Source organism: Pelobates fuscus, chromosome 7 (assembly GCF_036172605.1).
Source record: "Pelobates fuscus isolate aPelFus1 chromosome 7, aPelFus1.pri, whole genome shotgun sequence".
Classification (NCBI taxonomy): domain Eukaryota; kingdom Metazoa; phylum Chordata; class Amphibia; order Anura; family Pelobatidae; genus Pelobates; species Pelobates fuscus.
The window spans coordinates 30,154,548-30,173,399 of record NC_086323.1 but is presented as its reverse complement, the minus strand read 5'-3'; the positions used below and the strand labels follow the sequence as shown (position 1 = coordinate 30,173,399).

The 18,852-nt window shown below is 41.0% G+C and overlaps 1 protein-coding gene across 2 annotated transcripts in view; it reads right to left on the bottom strand.

The window, feature by feature from the left end:
- The window catches only part of ROR1 (receptor tyrosine kinase like orphan receptor 1), a 251,967-nt gene that overhangs the window by 62,953 nt on the left and 170,162 nt on the right, over positions 1-18,852 (bottom strand). For both annotated transcript variants that reach the window (XM_063427871.1, XM_063427872.1), the window contains 2 exons: positions 6,311-6,598; positions 4,217-4,247 (listed from right to left, as the gene is read on the bottom strand). In XM_063427871.1, the coding sequence (XP_063283941.1) occupies positions 4,217-4,247; positions 6,311-6,598 (319 nt within the window). The remainder of the gene's footprint in view (positions 1-4,216; positions 4,248-6,310; positions 6,599-18,852) is intronic.

The window sequence follows — 18,852 nt, the reverse complement described above, 5'->3', positions numbered from 1 at the left end:
AGTGACGCACACGGTGTAAGGTCTACTGCAGCTCTGCTATCCATTATAGGTGGCTGAATGTATAACAGAAGACATAGGAGGATATGTACTATGCAAATAGCGTTTGAAACTTCACATACACTAACTAACCTTAACCCTAACCTTAAATTTAACCCCAAAAACCTTAACAGGAACTTTCTTTTTTTTTTAATTCCTTAAAGGAACACTATAATGTTAGAAATACAAATCTGTGATCTTTCCTGTTATCTGCCCTCTGCTATTTTTGGTATTTTGAACCTAACCTTACATACATTTTGAAACATTTTAAGAAATATACAGAATATACAGAATAACAATTTTGAGGCTAAAGCACAGAAACATGAAGTATGGCTGTTTAAGAGAATATTTCTCATTCATCTACTTTGGCCTTAAAGTTTAAATTCCCTTTGAATTTTCTCTTGTAAATAACCCTCCATGTCTCTCAGGAATGCACAGATCTCTCAAAACTTTCCCTCATACTGTGCAGGTCACTTTAAGAGCGTACTTGTACTTGCTCCCCAGGCCACATGTTTCCAGCCCTCAGCCATAAACAGGTAGATTTATAGATTGGACGGACAGACAGGCAGATAGTCAGGGTTATTTCACAGAAGTATGTTTTACTGGGAATTTAAAAATAATTTATAATTTTAGGACAATCTTGCCAAAGTTGTACTCTGAGTTTGACTATCTTAGCCTAATATTAAACATTCACTTACTGACAATTCACGGTTTAGTAGAAGCCTCTGTGTGTGCTTAGGAATTACATTTGTGATTTTTTATACCTTATAACAGTTGCAATGTTAAGGTTAACAAAGACATCATGTGCTCATCAAGTTTAATTTATATGATATAAAAAATTACTTTTGCATACAGTTAGAGACACTGAGAAGTCTATGGCAGGAGTACAGAGGGAGGCTTTTTTGGCTTATCATATTTGAACATATTTGGCTTTACATATTTGTATATCTTTGAGTGACGCACGCATTGGAGACTTTCGTTCCAAAAATCGGAACTTGAAATCATCTAGCCTACTGTTTGTTTATATGATGATGTTTTGGATAAAAATCCTTTTTAATATGAATCATGCAATATGATGTGTCAGCGGGATAGCTGATCGATAAACCCGAGGTGATCTTAAACTTAAAGGGACACTGTAGGCACCCAGACCACTTCTGCCCATTGGAGTGGTCTGGGTGCCAACTCCCACTACCCTTAACCCTGCAAGTGGAATTATTGCAGTTTTTTTTAAACTGCAATAATTACCTTGCAGGGTTAAGTCCCCCCCTAGTGTCTGTCTATTAGACAGCCACTAGCGGGAACTTCCTGCTCTATAGCACAGGTTTTCTGTGCTAGAGCGTCGCTGGACGTCCTCACGCTGTGTGAGGACCTCCAGCGTCGCTCAATTCCCCATAGGAAAGCATTGAAAATCGCTTTCAATGCTTTCCTATGGGGTGCGCTAATGCGCATGCGCATTAGGTCTCCTCGGCCGGTGGGCGGGATCAGTCTCGCCCACCGGCCGACGTAGGCAGAAGGTGGAGCGGCGGGGGAGGAGCAGGCAGCGGCGTGGGACATGTCGCTGCCTCAGGTAAGTCACTGAAGGGGTTTTTACCCCTTCAGCAACTGGGGATTGGGGGGTGGGAGGGAGAGGAATCCTGCAGTGCCAGGAAAACGGATTGTTTTCCTGGCACTGGAGATTCCCTTTAAAGTCCCATGGTGCTCTACCAGTTCCTTCATATGTTAAGCACTAAGGAAGCGGTAGGCTGTTAGCTACATTTCTTAAGATACAGTAGAGAGTTAAAGGAACACTTTAAGCACAATACTCACTACAACAGGCTGCAGTAGTTATGGTGCCAGGAGTACCCAGGTACCTCCCAACCCCCACCCTATGTAAGCAGTCAAATAATATAACTTGAGAACCACTAGTGCTAAGTCTGGCCATGCAGGACAAACTCAGCTGTTTACTCTCAGCCAATGAGCTAAGTCAGTATTCACTCTCATTCAATTAGCAAATGGTTTGACTACTTACATTAGGAGGGTGGACACTCCTGCCACCAGATCCACTACAGTGCACTGTAGTGGTTATGGTGCTTAAAACGTAATTGACAACAAAGGAGCACCACCTAAGGCGGCAGGCTTGATATTTTAGGACTGTGCCTAGAGCTATGGCTCAGTTGGTAGGTATTAAGCTCTCGGTTTATGAATCTTGCAAATGTAGACATTGAGAGCAGCAGCCTTTATGTTTTGAAAAGCGTGTGTCACTTTTTAGCACAATGGACATCACTGAGAAGCCTAAAATTTAAAACATGCATCTATTTTTGTAAGATATTTATATACTTGAGGTCCCAGAATATCTGGCGGAAAATTAAAGGAAACCGCTTTCCAGCACACAGTTGGATGGCATCTTTTATTAACCACTTCAAGAACCATCTTTGTATTATAAAATAATATAGTCAGAGGAAGACGCCAACAATGGTTTAGAGTATCATTGCCAATAACAAAGTCTGTGGTTTGTTCTGGGAGACAGGAAAACTACATCTCACCAGCAAAACACAACTCCCAACACACACAGTCAGACTCTGTCCCCTCCCCCCTATGTGTTGTGTAACAACCACCCTCAATGAGCCATGCAGTTACTTCTCTAAAGTTTTAGAAGGGAGCTTCCTCCAGAAACTCGAACGAAAACAGAGTTTAAACCACTTGACCGGCTAAGTATCATGGGAGTTGAAGAAGATTCAAGTCTGAGTGAGTCAGACATTATAACATTTCTATAGTAGAAAGACAACTCTCAAGACTACAAGGTATTTTTTAAATTAAAAAAAAACAAGATTAAGATTGTTTTGAAACACAGGAGGTATGACCAGCGCATACTTTTAGTGAAACGGTATGTTTTGTACAGAATGCAGTTCAGGTATGGCTACAATATAAATCTTTACATTTACAAAGTTGCATTTTTTTTAAAATCATTTTATTAAACTCTTGCAGTACATAGAAACATAGAATGTGATGGCAGATAAGAACCATTCGGCCCATCTAGTCTGCCCAATTTTCTAAATACTCTTATTAGTCCCTGGCCTTATCTTATAGCTAGGATAGCCTTATGCCTATACAATGTGGGAGGGGGAATATAATGGATTTTAACTGTACAATCTTTACTATAATGCACACATGCAGTGGATATAGTTGCAGGGGCTAAATATAAGCATCTAATGCAGGCTGAATAAATGACAATATAATAATATGCAAGTCTATTCTCATTATCCCTGTCTAGCTGATAATTTGCAGCACTGTACTATGAGAGCCATGTAGGCCTTTGTACAGTGTGGAAGTGAAATGTATTTTAAGATAGAAAGGAAAGTCGTGTTCTGTGACTCCGAGAGAAGCCCCAGAAGAGAATTGAATTTCTTCTTTAAAGGGACACTCCAGACCCCTAGAGCACTTTAGCTTACTGATCTGCTTTATGTGTGAAGTGTGTGTACTCTTTTTTTTTCTTCTCATTTTGCAAAAAGTGCAGATTACAATAGAAATTGGCACTTTTATAAATTATACTGGTTACCACCCCCTGGCTCTTGAAGCAGACAACCGGTCCTTTTACTTCCTGGTTCGGTTAGCTTATTTGCACTGAACTCAAGAGGCAGCAATTGCTCAGATCACCTGCCTTGCAAAGACATCTTATTGAGCTGCATTGGGAAGTCTGTGATTGGACAGCAACATAAAGTCTGGGCGGGGTTAGAAGGGGAGGGCTTATAAAGGCAGCAGACAAGAGAAATGCAGGTTTTGCAAGCAATTTTTAGATATAACTCCAATGAAAAAATGCATAATTAAATGCATGTACATTTTCACTTGGGGTATATCTACTAAACAGTGATTTTTATTCATTTTGTATTTGGGCAGTGGATAATCTCTATAAGATACTTTGTTATGCTTTGCAAAGCAATGAAAAGGTCTTTAGCTTGTGAACACAGCAGTATAGAAGGACAGGAGTCAAGAAAGTGGATAAGATGCTCTGAAAACCACTTTATGACAATAAAGCAGTACTGAATCTCCCCATACAGACTAATATGTGTCCCAAGATATACAATAATGAGATACGAGGTTAGTAAACACTACAGTATGAATGCAAAATGGCTATTAAATTATGAAAGAAAATGAAGACTAGCAGATTTATGGAAAAATAGATAAACGTTCTTATTTTACTTACACTGTCCCTGGACTTGCAGTAGGAGGAGGCCCTAGATGCAAAAAGAGAACAAGTGTGTGTTTATATAAGTACATAAGTAATCATTAAACAATTTTTTTTTTTTTTTAAAGAGGCTTAATAGGTTTACAATTGCAGCAAATTCAGATTAAATTCAAAAAGTTTTAAATTAAAGACTAAAGTAGCGGACCTTAAAGCATAGTTGTCTGGGAGAATTTTTCTGGTTCAGCTATTTTAACCTTAAATGTGAAATTCACTTGAAATTCACTTTGAATTCCCTACAATTTTCACTGTAGTATTAGCAGCCTAACCACGGCAGCATGCTAGGAATCTCCTTGTCCTGCCTGACGGTAAACTGATAAACTGCTTAAGGATAGTTTGACATTTACCTGTATCTATTGGGTGCCTGTGCTGCTTGCAGTCTGGTAAAGTTACAAGTCATCCTTCAGCCATTTAATAATGTCCCAGCATGGTATGAGTTGGTATGATAATGATGAAGTGTACATACCAACCAACCAAGACCGTAAGCGGCGTGTGAACCCAACAGAGAGGTAAGTATCTCTGTCCTTAAATGGTTCGACAGGTTAATGTTGAGCCACAGCAGGGGTGCTCCTTGCACCATGGTCACTACACTGTGGTGTAGTGGTTATGGTGTGCAGTAGTGGGTATGGTGCTTGGAGCATACCTTTAATGCATATAATGCATAGTGATCTTAGCAGTTTTTAAATTGTTTAGAAATAAAAAGACACTCAAAACCATATTCCAACGCAGATAAAATAGCCACACTATAAATGTTGCTGTTTTTTTTTTTTAATTCTGCACCTTTTTTGCCTAAAATGTCCAATTTGGACTAAAGTATGCTAGTGGTATTTAGGTCTCAAATTTGCAAAGTGGATATCAGCTCATAATGGTTAATTTGGTGAATGGAGCCCCATAGTTTTAAAGCAATAACTGGTACATGCTGGGACGTATCATATTCTAAGCACGAGAGACAGATAAAGTAAGCACATACGTGTTAGTAAAACATTTGTAATACTGACTGAACCGTTTTTGAAAAGGTTTATTCGTAGGCGACAGATGCATTTTAAAGAATCGGCTATTAAACAGCTGGGAAATTCTATTACAGCTTGTTACATCAACAGGCCTCGGTATTAAGAAGTAGAAACAAATGTTTAATATCATTGACATGTTTTCTTTTCTGTTACTAAAATACAAATTTCTTTGACATGAAAAGGCTTTGTTTAATATTCATAAATAAAAGAGTGCGTCAGACGATATAATCTGTACAATGATGTGTGTGATATTTAATCATGGTGGGGGACAACATTCTTCAACGCACCCTTTACTTCCTGCTGTGTTTTATACTGAGAAAGTGCTAAAGCCAGAATGTGTACTGAAATGTCTTCCCCATCGTACAAAAATAAATATCTTATTATCTTTTATATCTTATATGTGAGGGATCATTATTTAACCATACATTGCTGATTAATCAATACCAGTATATATCAGTTAATTATTTTTTTATTGCAGTTATAGTACAATGTAATTACAGGACCCACAATTGTGACACGCTAAAAGAACGAAACTGGCTGTCGCTGGAATCCAGACGCACCCTTCATCTTTCCAGCCTCGTGTTTAAAAGCTTTTCTGGGAAGCTCCCACCCTACCTGAGCAGAATGCTCTCCCCAGCTGTTCCTACCTCCGATAACCTCCGATCCAGTACCAGCACTTTACTTAGTCTACCTCAATACAAAAAGAAAGCGTCCCAATCCTCCTTCTCCTACAGAGCACCGCAATTATGGAACGACCTCCCGCACACTTTCAAATCTTCCCCAAGCCTAAAGTCCTTTAAGAGATCCCTCTCTACATACCTCAAAACAGAATGCACGTGTTATGGTTGATTATATATTTCTTACCTGTTCTATGTTAAATTTTGTATTTATTGTGTATTAATATTGTTTTTGTATTTTATTGTACCTTATTGTATCAATGCAATGTTTTGTAGACACAGGGCATACTTGAAAACGAGAGAAATCTCAATGTATCTTTCCTGAAAAAATATTTTATAAATAAATTATAAATACATAGTATACTTACCAAACTTAACAAAGAGCACCCCAGTTGTAGAAACAGTGTTTCTGCCATTGGTTGCAACACACTGGAAATAGCCAGTGTCTGTTGTATCAAGGTTCCGTATCCTTAACCGCGAGCCGTAGCTGGTTGCCCGGAAGGATATTCTCCTGGGCTCTTGGACTACTGGAGCGTCATTCTTTAGCCATCGGATGGTGGGGGAAGGGTTTCCTGAAACTTTGCAATGCATCTCCGCTGTTTGCCCAAGTGAGGTTGTTATATTATTCATGGGTTCGTCAAGTGTCAGGTAGATATCTGTGTACAACACACAAGGAACAAGTTATTAGGATATGTTACTTTACTCAGGTATCTCAGTATTGTGCTAGTTTCCAAAGCATCAAAGCACAGTAAAGCATGTAAATTATTATGATTATTTTGCATTCTTTCCCTTCACTAAACATGAGGCTTGGCCCAAGAGCTTTCCATTTTTATTCACTAAGGTGTGAACTGATGGGAACTAAAACTTTTACCGAAATATCTGAATTTCACTTTGAAATACAGACTTTATGCTATTTTTTTTAAAAAATTTTTAATGAAACTGCACATTGTTGAGAACTTGGAAAAGAATTGCAAATTTAATACCAAAATAACAGTACCAGGGTCGGAATTCGATCCCCAGCAATAGTCATCATAGACCTTCCCTAGGACCTACACCTTCATTTATAAACTGTTACGGAAACTCTTACATGAGAATAATTTGGGGAAGTCTAAAATATATATCAATTTTACTAAATCTAAATATGAAAGAAACTCACAAACCAAAGAGAAAACGAACAGTGATACGTTTTACACGAGGGTGGTATTTATCACAATGTGTTCCCTCTTCTTTAGTTCTATGTGTATATTTAATAACATTGATACGTATTTTAGACTTCCCCCAAAACTCTTCTCTTCCTATTTTATAGGAGTTTCCATAGTCTTGAGTTCTCCAAAATTGCCAAAAATGGAGAATATTTCAATACAGCTGTCTTGGCCTAAGATTTTCCATTTTCCTGAATTTTTTCCACTGTTCCTGTTTCAATGAATAAATTCCACAAATAGTCGACAGATTAGATATAGTTGTAGGCAGAAAGTCTAGCGAGCTCTCCAGTGGGCCTAATGCTTCGGACTCCAATTGGATTTAACTATAATATAAAACAGTGGTTTATACACATTGCGGTGGGCTGGCATCGGATTTGGAATCTGACGGAGGAATTAAAAATGAATTGTTCTCCAAGTGAGCCAAGCTTGCTCAGTGCTTTCATCTCAAAGGGGAGATCACGCATTGTGTGTTAAAAAATATAAATGTATCTCATGTGTTAGAAATTAAGCAGAAGATACATACATTAGAGCATTACTGAATTTAAAATTCACAATTAACCTTTCCTTTTAAACCGGCATTAAAACCTTTTTATTTATTTTTTTACCCCACCCCCCCCCCCCCCCCCCAGTGCGATGCAGAGATATTTTGGTAGGGCCTACTGAAGGGTTAATGGTCTTAAGGTTTTCAAGGTCTGCCAATCTGTAAAGTTCTGGTATGCTGAGACTAGCAGGATGTGAATCTCAGAAACAGCTTACCCCGGTCTTAAACCAGCCTAGAGAAACTGTGAAGATTGATACACAGTCTCAGTACGGAAGATTTTCCCACATCAAAATAACAAGAAAAAAAGTAATTCTTTAATACAGTGCTTTTTTTTCTTAACGTCATTCCATTTCTCTGCCAAGTCAAATGTATTGGGTCATAGTCCAGCTAAGAGACTGACATCAAAGTGATTTCATGATTTCATCTAACAAAAAGCACCTCGGGAAACTGTTATTAACCTTCTATGGCAAGGGCTAGGGGCAAAGTCATCGTTACGGAGAAAGATCTTAATCAATAGCAATACCAAACGTTATGCTCACATTATTAGAAAATATCTGCACTTCATCTCAAAATCAATTTTCTCTAAAGGAAATGAATAGTGCCGGTTTGACTTCAATAAACAATTATAAATACTTGTTGTGTTGTGATTGTCTACAGACCCACAAATACTACAGTTTTAATTCTTGTGTTTCAAACGGCTTTTATTTGTGTCACCGAAAATGTATAACAGTGCGATAGGATAGCAAAATGGGAGACAGGCAGGTCTCGCAACATCTGGAGCAGCCATATGATTATAAAGAAATGAAAACCCAAAACGACATTAACAATTAGAAGGTAGTACAGTATCAGTATCGGCAACTACAGTTTTAATTCTTAATGCATCATTCCCATTATTTTTTTTGTTTTAGGATTATGTTTACATTTCAGGAATAATGAAATTTTTTTTTAAATGTTTTCTTTTCAAACTTGATGTTATCATAACAGATGCATAAATAAAAATCGTTTTGTGACTGCTACGCGCTTGAATTATTGATGTACTTTTATGTTTGAGTTTGTTGTTATAAATAATTTGTTACAGTCTCTTCAATAGGCACAGCAACAAGATTCACAAAACCACGAATTGTCAGCAATTCAAAAGGGAAATGTTAGGGCCCAAATAACTGACTTGGAGAATTTTTCTGATTCGGCTCCTTTGATCTAATATTTTCCCAAATCCTGAAAAATCTCGACAATTCACAGTTTAGTGACAAACCCTGCAACAGCATGGTATTAAATAGTGAGTTCTATAAACTCAAGACAGAACTTCATGACAAAGGCTTCAATAGACCAGCAATGGCTACAGCTGCACAATTTTATTTTAATTACTTTTCAACGTCTTTAACCTTTTTTTTTTTTTACTTCTCAAGGAAAACATATTAATCTGTGAATACACTTTTTTTTGCCAACATAAAAATAGTACATTGTATATATGTCATTATTGTACCATTGTAGTTTATATGTGTTAGTGGAGTATACAATGTAGCTAATTACACTATAACTTATTTCGTATACTGTATGTGGCCTTCATATAACATACCATATAAAATATCACCAAAGTACTGTCAAAGGATTTATTTGGAAACTGAAAGTTGTTGACAACTGATAATGGAATTTTACGGTGAAATAGCCAAGTCGGAAAAATTGATGAGTTTATCCAATTCAGCTTTTTTGCTCTTATTATTATTATTATTTTACATTTTTTTCACAATTCCCTGTTTAATGACTAAATGCCCTTTTGTGTGTCAAAACAGCATCGATCTGGCACCGACAATGTTAATAGGTTAGCTTCTTGATACCAGTCCAATACCACTTTGTTCAAGGCATTTCCCCCCTGTGTGTACCTTAGCAGACTCCAAGACATCTGTAGAAATTTAAATCTTTGGCATGCGTTGCAGTGTGATGCTGTGAGCAGTCCCTATACACATCGCTCCTTCACTCCAAGGGGTCTGCACTGTACTTGGCTTAAAGTGTCAGCTCTGCAGCCAGCCACTCATATTTACTGTTGTAAAAATCTACAGCTCTTGCCAGTTACAGTTGTGTTTGTGCCCAAATCCTCTCTTAAAATCACACAAGTCAAATCGCATTATGTTTCCTTTTAATCCATTTAAATCTTTTTCTTTTTGTTTGTCGATGCACGACCAATAAGCTGGTCAGAATTATCTCGGGCTCTTAGTTTGTTTTTAAAGAAATACTGCTTAAAAAGTTTGGTTTTGTTTTCTTTGCAATTTCATTGAGATCCCACAGTAACACTGGATCAGGGTAGACAGTCCCGACAGTACTGGATCAGGGGAGACAGTCCAAACAGTACTGTATTAGGGGAGACAGTCCCGACAGTACTAGATCAGGGGAGATAGTACCGACAGTACTGGATAAGGGGAAACAGTCCCGACAGTACTGGATAAGGGGAAACAGTCCCCACAGTACTGGATCAGGGGAGATAGTCCAAACAGTACTGGATCAGGGGAGACAGTCCCAACAGTACTGGATCAGGGGAGACAGACCCCACAGTACTGGATCAGGGGAGATAGTCCCAAAAGTACTGGACCAGGGGAGACAGTTCCGACAGTACTGGATCAGGGGAAACAGTCCTCACAGTACTGGATCAGGGGAAATAGTCCAAACAGTACTGGATCAGGGGAGACAGTCCCAACAGTACTGGATCAGGGGAGACAGTCCCAACAGTACTGGATCAGGGAAGACAGTCCCAACAGTACTGGATCAGGGGAGATAGTCCCGACAGTACTGGATCAAGGGAGATAGTCCCGACAGTACTGGATCAAGGGAGATAGTCCCGACAGTACTGGATCAAGGGAGATAGTCCCGACAGTACTGGATCAAGGGAGATAGTCCCGACAGTACTGGACCAGGGGAGACAGTACCGACAGTACTGGGTCAGGGGAGATAGTCCCGACAGTACTGGATCAAGGGAGACAGTCACAACAGTACTGGATCAGGGGAGACAGTCCCAACAGTACTGGACCAGGGGAGATAGTCCAAACTGTACTGGATCAGGGGAGAAAGTCCCCACAGTACTGGATCAGGGGAGACAGTCCCGAAAGTACTGAACCAGTGGAGACAGTCCCGACAGTACTGGATCAGGGGAGACAGTCCCGAAAGTACTGGATCAGGGGAGACAGTCCCGATAGTACTGGATCAGGGGAGACAGTCCCGGCAGTACTGGATCAGGGGAGATAGTCCCGACAGTACTGGATCAGGGGAGATAGTCCCGACCGTACTGGATCAGGGGAGATAGTCCCAACACTACTGGACCAAGGGAGATAGTCCCGACAGTACTGGGCCAGGGGAGATAGTCCCAACAGTACTGGATCAGGGGAGATAGTCCCGACAGTACTGGGCCAGGGGAGACAGTCCCGACAGTACTGGATCAGGGGAGACAGTCCCAATTCTGAAACCATACAAAAGCAGCAAAACAGTGCAACAGAAATGCATCAATAAGTAAGTTCACTTAACAGACTATGGCAGGGAAATTTTGCCCATACAAAAGTACTTCTGCAATGAGTGGACATCACTTGTTGACTGACATACGTCCTTTCCCATACCTCCTACAATTGGGATGCATGAACTTATTACTAAAATGGTGGGCAGGCCATAACCAGGGCCGGACTGGCCCACCGGGATACCGGGAAATTTCCCGGTGGGCCGCGGCACCTGGGGGCTGCTCTGGCAATATGTGTGCCACCGGGTGGCCGGTCCGGTGGCACACACTTTGAGGGGGCCGGCCGGCAGGCGGCCGCATTGCACGCTGCAGCCTCACCGGTCCGGCGGCACACCTAATGCTGAGGGCTGAGGGAGGAGCATGTTTCTCTACCATGCTCCCTCGCGGTTCCCACAATCCCCAGCAGCATCCGTGCTGGGGATTGTGGGAACCGCGAGGGAGCATGGTAGAGAGACATGCTCCTCCCTCCCCCTTCAGCCCTCAGCATTAACAGTGCTGCCGGACCGGCGAGGCTGCAGCATGCAATGCGGCCGGCCCCCTGACTCCTCTCAGGTGGGTGGGGGGGATGGAAGTGGGGGTGAATAGAGAGAGAGACAGAGGGGGGGTGAAGAGAGAGAGAGAGAGAGACAGAGGGGGGTGAAGAGTGAGAGACAGGGGGGGTGAAGAGAGAGAGACAGAGGGGGGGTGAATAGAGAGAGACAGAGGGGGGTGAAGAGAGAGAGACGGGGGGGTGAAGAGAGAGAGACAGAGGGGGGGTGAAGAGAGAGAGACAGAGGGGGTGAATAGAGAGAGAGACAGAGGGGAGAGTGAATAGAGAGAGAGAGACAGAGGAGGGGTGAATAGAGAGAGAGACAGAGGGTGGTGAATAGAGAGAGAGAGACAGAGGGGGGTGAATAGAGAGAGACAGAGGGGGGGAAGAGAGAGAGAGAGACAGAGGGGGGAAGAGAGAGAGACAGAGGGGGGAAGAGAGAGAGAGAGACAGAGGGGGGGAATAGAGAGAGAGACAGAGGGGGGAATAGAGAGAGAGACAGAGGGGGTGAATAGAGAGAGAGACAGAGGGGGGTGAATAGAGAGAGAGAGGCAGAGGGGGGGTGAATAGAGAGAGAGAGACAGAGGGGGGGTGAATAGAGAGAGAGAGAGACAGAGAGACAGAGGGGGGTGAATAGAGAGAGAGACGGGGGGTGAATAGAGAGAGAGACGGGGGGTGAATAGAGAGAGAGACGGGGGGTGAATAGAGAGAGAGACAGAGGGGGGGAGAGTGCCACAGGGAGAGGGGGAGAGTGAGACACAAGGGGGGAGAGAGGGGCGAATAGAGAGAGACAGAGGGGGAGGGAGAGTGCCACAGGGAAAGGAGGGATAAAGAGACAGAGGGGGAAGAGTGAGACACAAGGGGAGAAAGAGGGGCGAATAGAGAGAGACAGAGGGGGAGGGAGAGTGCCACAGGGAAAGGAGGGAGAAAGAGACAGAGGGGGGAGAGTGAGACACAAGGGGAGAAAGAGGGGTTAATAGAGAGAGACAGTGCCACAGGGAAAGGGGGGAGAAAGAGACAGAGGGGGGGGAGTGAGACACAAGGGGAGAAAGAGGAGTGAATAGAGAGAGACAGAGGGGGAGGGAGAGTGCCACAGGGAAACTCTAGCCCTGGAGCTACGGGCTAGAGTTCACTCTCACCACTGCGACCACCAGGGATTCCTGGTGGTCCAAGTGGTGAGAGTGAACTCTAGCCCCATACAAACACTGCCCACACACACCATACACATTCACACACTGCCCCCCCATACACACACACAGACCCCCATACACACATTCCCCTGCACACACAGCCACCCATACACACATTGCCCCACGCACCCTACACACTGAACCTTTCACACACATTGCACCCCTCACACATTGCACCACTGCTCCTATACCCTACTACAGCCCCATATCCCAGCAGACCCCAGGTAAGTTGTCAAACTGTACTTAAACGGTTTGACTACTTACTCTGGGAGCGGGTCCCGGCACTCCTGGCACCATACCCACTACACAGAGCAGTAGTGGTTATTGTGCATGGATTATTTCTTTAAATAATCTATAGGTGCCCCTCCTGAGATTGGGCTCTGCATCCGCCACTGATTTATATTATATATATATATATATATATATATATATAAGAAAATGTTCAAAGTCTGGCACTCTACCTTAAAGTTGATTCAAGCAAAGAAAGCCTCGGTGCTGCAAAGCGTAGGTATATATACAGAATATAGGAAGAGCACTCCAGAGGTCTTGTTCAAAGGTGTTTATTCGGTGAAAAAATCAATCGACGTTTCGACCTTACGGTCTTTATCAAGATATAAAAACAAGTGAAGGCAGTGACAATATATAGGCAAACCAATAAAAGACATGATCACTAACCTGAAAAAGCTGTGTATCCCCATGCCATGTGTGAATGCCGGTGTGTAGTAATGAGTAAAACCGGAATGATCCTGTCGGTGACTAATGACGTCACAGGAGTGCGACCGGAAGTAATCGTGTAAGTGTATCTAGGTAACCAAGGTTACCAATCCGTGAATACCCAACTAAGCAAATATGTGAGATGGCAATTAAGGAATATGGATAGAGAATTAAACTGCTAATAATAATACTGGATGGTTCTAAATAGATATGTAATGTATGTGCTTTAGCTAATCTTATACCGGAGGAGGATGCAGAGCGTGATTGCAAGCGGGGAAAATGAAGTGTAATAATCAAAAAGGAGACGGTGAATGGAATAGAAAAAAATCAGAAATGTGTATAGCCTGAGAGTTAAGATGTATGTAATGCAACAAAGAAGTAATAAATAAACTGGTGAGTGAGAGCTAGAGTGTATGAAGTGTATGTGGAAAAGCGACGTGGCCAAGAGCAGAACAGTGACACCGAAGTCTAAAAAAACGTGACAAGCAATAAATAAATGACAAACAAGGTGTGAAAGGGTGAGATGATCTAGTAAAGAGCCACAGAGAAAACAAAATGTATACCAAGATATATGTGTAAAGAAAAGGGGAGTGTGGGGAAGCGGACATAACGCCAAGACGCTATGAGAGTGAGAAGACTAAGTGTATGGAGAGCTCTGGTGAGAGAGATATGTAGTGACCTTAATATAGATAGCTATATCTAGTATGTGGAATAATATCCAGTATTTATGTGCATGGTATATAACCGTGCTAACAAAACAAACTCGGCTATAAAGCCTAAGGCAACTGAGCGAATAGAGCAGAACACAAAAATCAACAGACTTTGTCCAATTATAGTACTAGACCATTGATGGACATCAAAATTGATATGAGAGAGCGGAATATCATAATAGATCGCTTCAAAAAATATTCTAAATCTATATACAGAAAGAATAATAAAAAATTCAAAAATATTCAAAAGAGTTGTGTCCATGAGACATATTCAGCGAATGTCCAAAAAAGCGTTAAAGGAAACATATTCATTAAGGCCTTTGGGGTGTAGAGTGTCGAGTGTTTTGATCCAGTACGTCTCCCGTTGGAGCAGGATCCTAGAACGATCACCCCCCCTAGATAGGGGGGGGATATGATCAATGGCCATGAATTTGAGAGTGGGTAGCCGATGGTTCATCTCTAAAAAGTGCTTGGCCACCGGTTTATCCGTCTTGCTGTCCCTAAACGCAGTCATAATGCCTGACCGGTGTCCTCGCATTCTATCCCGTACGGTGACATCAGTTTTCCCCACGTAGTATAGTCCACATGGACAAGATATCAGATAAACTACGTGGGTGGTGAGGCACGTGATATGGTGTTTGATGGAGTAACGCTTTCCTGAATGAGGATGGGCAAATGAAGAGCCTGTGAGCATGTGGCCACATGTTACACAATTGGCACACTTAAAGCATCCTGTCTTGTTATGGATTTTCAATGTCTCATACTGCTCAGGGCGATCGCTTTTGACTAGAATATCTCTAAGCGTCCGGTTCCGTTTGAACGCAATACGGGGTGGATGAGAAAAGGCAGAGTGTAATGTGGGATCAGAAGATAGTAAGTCCCATCTCTTTCGGATAGACTTTGCCATTTGGTCACTGGCCGTGTGGTATAGCAGAGGTAATGTGACAATCCTTGGTTTGTTGTATGGTGTCATAGATTGTACATCTGACTTGTTGTGGATCTCCATCGCTCTGTCCAGGGAACGTTTCAGTATTGGATGTGAATATCCCCTCTTCAAAAATGTTGATTGCATGGCAGAGATCTGTATTCTAGTGTTGTTAGGGTCAGAATTGTTCCTGAGGACTCTAAGGAACTGTGAGATCGGCAGTGATCTTTTTAGTGCTCCAGGATGAAAACTGGTGGCGTGTAGAAACGTATTCCGGTCAGAACTTTTCTTGAATAGAGTATAGCCAATGGATTGCTGGGAGCGATAGATTTCCACGTCCAGGAACTGAATCCTCTCGATGCTGCAGCAGTGGCTGAGGCGCACCGGGGAGTTGATCATATTAAGCTCTTGGATCATATTTTCAAAAGATGAAGGCGAACCTGCCCATAACATAAGGATATCATCCACATATCTCCGGTATAAAATAAGGTTGGATTGATATTTCGACAAGATGTGCTTCTGTTCATATGAGTACATATAGCTATTAGCGTAGTTAGGAGCTATGGCCGATCCCATCGCAGTCCCCGTTTGTTGGATATAGAAGAATTTCTCAAAACGAAAATAATTGTTGTTTAACGTAAATTCAAGGCATTCCAAAAGGAATTCGATGGGGGGTCCGTTATATAGATCAGATCGACTGAGTATCTGTCTCATGGCATCCACCCCTTCAGAGTGAGGTATAATGGTATATAGATTTTTCACATCTACAGTGGCCAGGGTAATAGGGCCCTCCGGGAGGGTAATCAATTTGAGTTGTGAGAGGAGATCTTGTGTGTCTTTAAGGCACGTGGGTATCGATAACGTAGGTATTTTGCAATGTTGGTCAATGAATTTAGCCAGCGGTTCCAATACACCTCGTTTGGCAGAGACGATAGGACGTCCGGGGGGGTTTTGCGCATCTTTATGGACTTTTGGTAAAGTGTACAGTAAAGGAATTTTGGGATGTAAATCCATTAGATAATTAGCGGTTTTATCCTCGAGCCAGCCGGCCGTAACACCTCTATTGACCAGTGCTTGTAGTTTCTGTATGATGGATTTGGTAGGGTCAAAGGCGATTTTCTTGTATGTGGTTGTATCCGATAGTTGTCTCAATATTTCTGTGCGGTATGCCTCGTAGTTCTGTATTACGATAGCTCCGCCTTTGTCGGCAGGTCTGACGGTGATATTTTTATCATTGGCAAGATCCTCAAGTGCCTTATGTCCGCTTCCCCACACTCCCCTTTTCTTTACACATATATCTTGGTATACATTTTGTTTTCTCTGTGGCTCTTTACTAGATCATCTCACCCTTTCACACCTTGTTTGTCATTTATTTATTGCTTGTCACGTTTTTTTAGACTTCGGTGTCACTGTTCTGCTCTTGGCCACGTCGCTTTTCCACATACACTTCATACACTCTAGCTCTCACTCACCAGTTTATTTATTACTTCTTTGTTGCATTACATACATCTTAACTCTCAGGCTATACACATTTCTGATTTTTTTCTATTCCATTCACCGTCTCCTTTTTGATTATTACACTTCATTTTCCCCGCTTGCAATCACGCTCTGCATCCTCCTCCGGTATAAGATTAGCTAAAGCACATACATTACATATCTATTTAGAACCATCCAGTATTATTATTAGCAGTTTAATTCTCTATCCATATTCCTTAATTGCCATCTCACATATTTGCTTAGTTGGGTATTCACGGATTGGTAACCTTGGTTACCTAGATACACTTACACGATTACTTCCGGTCGCACTCCTGTGACGTCATTAGTCACCGACAGGATCATTCCGGTTTTACTCATTACTACACACCGGCATTCACACATGGCATGGGGATACACAGCTTTTTCAGGTTAGTGATCATGTCTTTTATTGGTTTGCCTATATATTGTCACTGCCTTCACTTGTTTTTATATCTTGATAAAGACCGTAAGGTCGAAACGTCGATTGATTTTTTCACCGAATAAACACCTTTGAACAAGACCTCTGGAGTGCTCTTCCTATATTCTGTATATATATATATATATATATATAATTATGCCTATTATATTTACACATATATTAATGTACATTTATATATGCATAATACACTAAGAAATGCCATTGATTTGTACAATATGTAATAAGCAGATATTGGCCCAGTCTTGTTGCTAGGTGCATAATCCAGCACAATAACATATTTAAAGTGAAGAGTGCACCCACAGGACCTCAAAATAAACAAGATAACGTCATTTTTTACAGTTGTGCCCTACATACATTCACCATTTCAGTCCCATTACCAAGCTTTCCTTAATATGTCATGGTAGTTGGACTGAAACATTGGTTATATGCAAAGGCACGTCTGCTTAAAATAAATCTGCACTCTTTTTTTTTAAGCCTATATGTGCTTTTTTTCACGTTGGAGTAATAATTTTAATTTTAAGTTATCTTTTCTAACTCTGTATCTGCACACTATGCTGGCGCGACGCATTATGGGGCTGGTAAATAATTTTTTTCCAGGGCTGCTTTTAATTCCCAGTCCGGCCCTGGCCATAACATGAAACTAGTTTCATTCATGAAAAAAAAAAAAAATTAAATAAAATATGTAAAAATAAAATATATATATATCTTAAAAAAAAAAAAAAAAGGTTATGGTGTGGAAAAATTGTGATTGAAAACCCCTTCCACCTGAAGTCTCTGGATAGTCAATACAATGTTAAACAAAAATCTGCACACCAGTCAAGCCATGAGACTTGCTTTTCCTACAAAAATCACAAACCTGCAGTGATGTTACTACCACAAAGGATTCTGGGTGGGCATATGCAAATTAGTTTAACAAAGAATCCCATTTTTGCCTCATTCCATTTTAAACATGGATTCCTTTGAGTCTGTGTTTGCTCTATGCAACAGCTTTGAAATACAACTTAGGAAAAGATTTATGCCAGTGGTTCATTGAATCCTTTACGGTAGTAACATCACTGCAAATTTGTGATTTCTGTGGGAAAAGCAAGTGGTATGGCTTGACTGGTGTGCAGATTTTTGTTTACCATTGTATTAACTGTTTATATATATATATACATGCAAGTGGTGTCATTGATGATTTTCATGGATTAAGCTACTGTAGAGTGGTGAACTACGTAATGGTTTATCATATATGGCTTTACTGGGTTTTCATGTTGATTGTATTTTGTTTGTATTGTTATCGTTTATCTATGTAATGCATTAAAAGGGGATCACCAATGGTCATTTGTCATAATCTGCTTACAGTTTGAACATCACGATGTTCATCACAAGATGTTCTTAAATGGGAGGTTACTCTAAGTATAAAGTAAATGCAGAGGTTCCGGTACCAGACAGATAAATAGTAGCAATAATGGTTTGTGATATGCTTTATGATTTATGACCCTCTTAAGAATAGTTTCCCAACCAAACAAGCCATAAATATTGTATAATGGCCCAAAATGTATTAACTACAATCTGTGAAACAAATGGGGAGTGCTTTGCTGGCAGAGAGATATGTGGGAGTTTAAAAGCTAGATAAATATTTTTTTTTTATTATAATATATATATTT